Raw genomic sequence first — 1,368 nt, forward strand, 5'->3', positions numbered from 1 at the left:
CTCATTCATTCAAAAATCCAACAAACTTATTTAAAGTCACAAAGACTAAATACAAACAATACATCATAGGACAACCTTCTGCAAAAGAGGATTTTATTAGCATTTATGGAGAATAAGGAACCCATCAGGGTTCACATGGCTCCTCGGTGCTGGCCCTGGATCTGAGCCTGAGCTCTCCTCCTCTGCATCCTCTCATCTTTCTCTTCAAGAACACTGTTGGTCTTGGGTGGAGGGGTAGCTCAGTGGGGGACCACAGACAACCTGTATGTGGCCCTGGGCTGGAACCCCAGCAGCACATAAAGGGTATTTATACCACAAATAATTGAAAGTGGTGAACAAATAAAATAAATGACCTAGCTGGAAAAAAGAATAAACCATTTTTAAAATCAAGTACTGTTATTTGGAATTTTTATTCTAACAGGAAAAAATAGTCATTACAGTGCTTGCTGGTATCCAAAACCAGACAGAGATTTGTTCTCCTTAGAAGAAGAATTTAAAGTAACAGCAGTTGATTACATTCAGGAGCCCTCTCCTTGTCCCTTCTTATATCTGCTCTCCTCTGAGTGTGTTTGCTTCTTGCTATGACCTGAAAGAGAATACACTGGACACCTGTCAAAACTGCAGCAGCGTTTAGTTAACAACTAGAGGGAAGGAAGGAGCTGCACGATATCAAAGTTACATTAATATATGTGCCTCTGAGCAAAGCAAAGATGCACTGTGGAATATTGCCTTCCAGTGGAACTTCCCGTTGCTCATGCTGTTGTGGAAGATAGGACCCGCCCTCAGCTGTGGCAACACCGTGATCGTCAAACCCGCAGAGCAAACTCCGCTCACGGCTCTTCACGTGGCATCCTTAATTAAAGAGGTAAGCTTCCTGGTCTGGGCTGCACGAGAATCCCAGAGCCCTAGCCCGGATGGGAAGCCCTCATGAGGGCTGCTGTCAGCTGCCTTCTGCTCAGCGGTGCTGTCCTTCGAGCAGTGAGGTTGTCCTGAGCAGTGCTGGTCTCTGAGATCTGGGGAAGTTGGTGGTCTTGAGTCTCCCTCCAAGTGCAGACCGGAAGCCACTCCGAGGTCTGGTGTGAGTCACCTGGCGATGGAGTATTTTCTTGCTTTTGTCCTGCTCTCATGAACACACATTCATGATGAAATTAATATAACATCCTTTCAATGCTGGGATATTGCCCTAGTTCCTAACTACCACTAACGGGCGAGTAGTTTCTGCAGATTTGTTTAACTTTAAACATATTTTAGTATCAATCCCTGAAGGCTGGAGTTCACTCTGCCCATATGTTTGTTTGTAATACTGGGCCACATTTTGTCTAAAACATTTTCCCATTAATGGATATTTCTATATTCACTTCTGTTACA

At 44.3% G+C, this 1,368-nt stretch overlaps 1 protein-coding gene across 1 annotated transcript in view; it reads left to right on the forward strand.

Moving 5' to 3' along the window:
- Positions 1–1,368, forward strand: part of LOC101580117 (retinal dehydrogenase 1-like) — a 65,060-nt gene that overhangs the window by 12,528 nt on the left and 51,164 nt on the right. The window contains exon 3 of the mRNA XM_012516207.2: positions 737–865. Coding sequence (XP_012371661.1) covers positions 737–865 — 129 coding nt within the window. The remainder of the gene's footprint in view (positions 1–736; positions 866–1,368) is intronic.

The sequence above is a fragment of the Octodon degus genome, unplaced genomic scaffold (assembly GCF_000260255.1).
Source record: "Octodon degus isolate 3935 unplaced genomic scaffold, OctDeg1.0 scaffold00095, whole genome shotgun sequence".
Lineage (NCBI taxonomy): Eukaryota > Metazoa > Chordata > Mammalia > Rodentia > Octodontidae > Octodon > Octodon degus.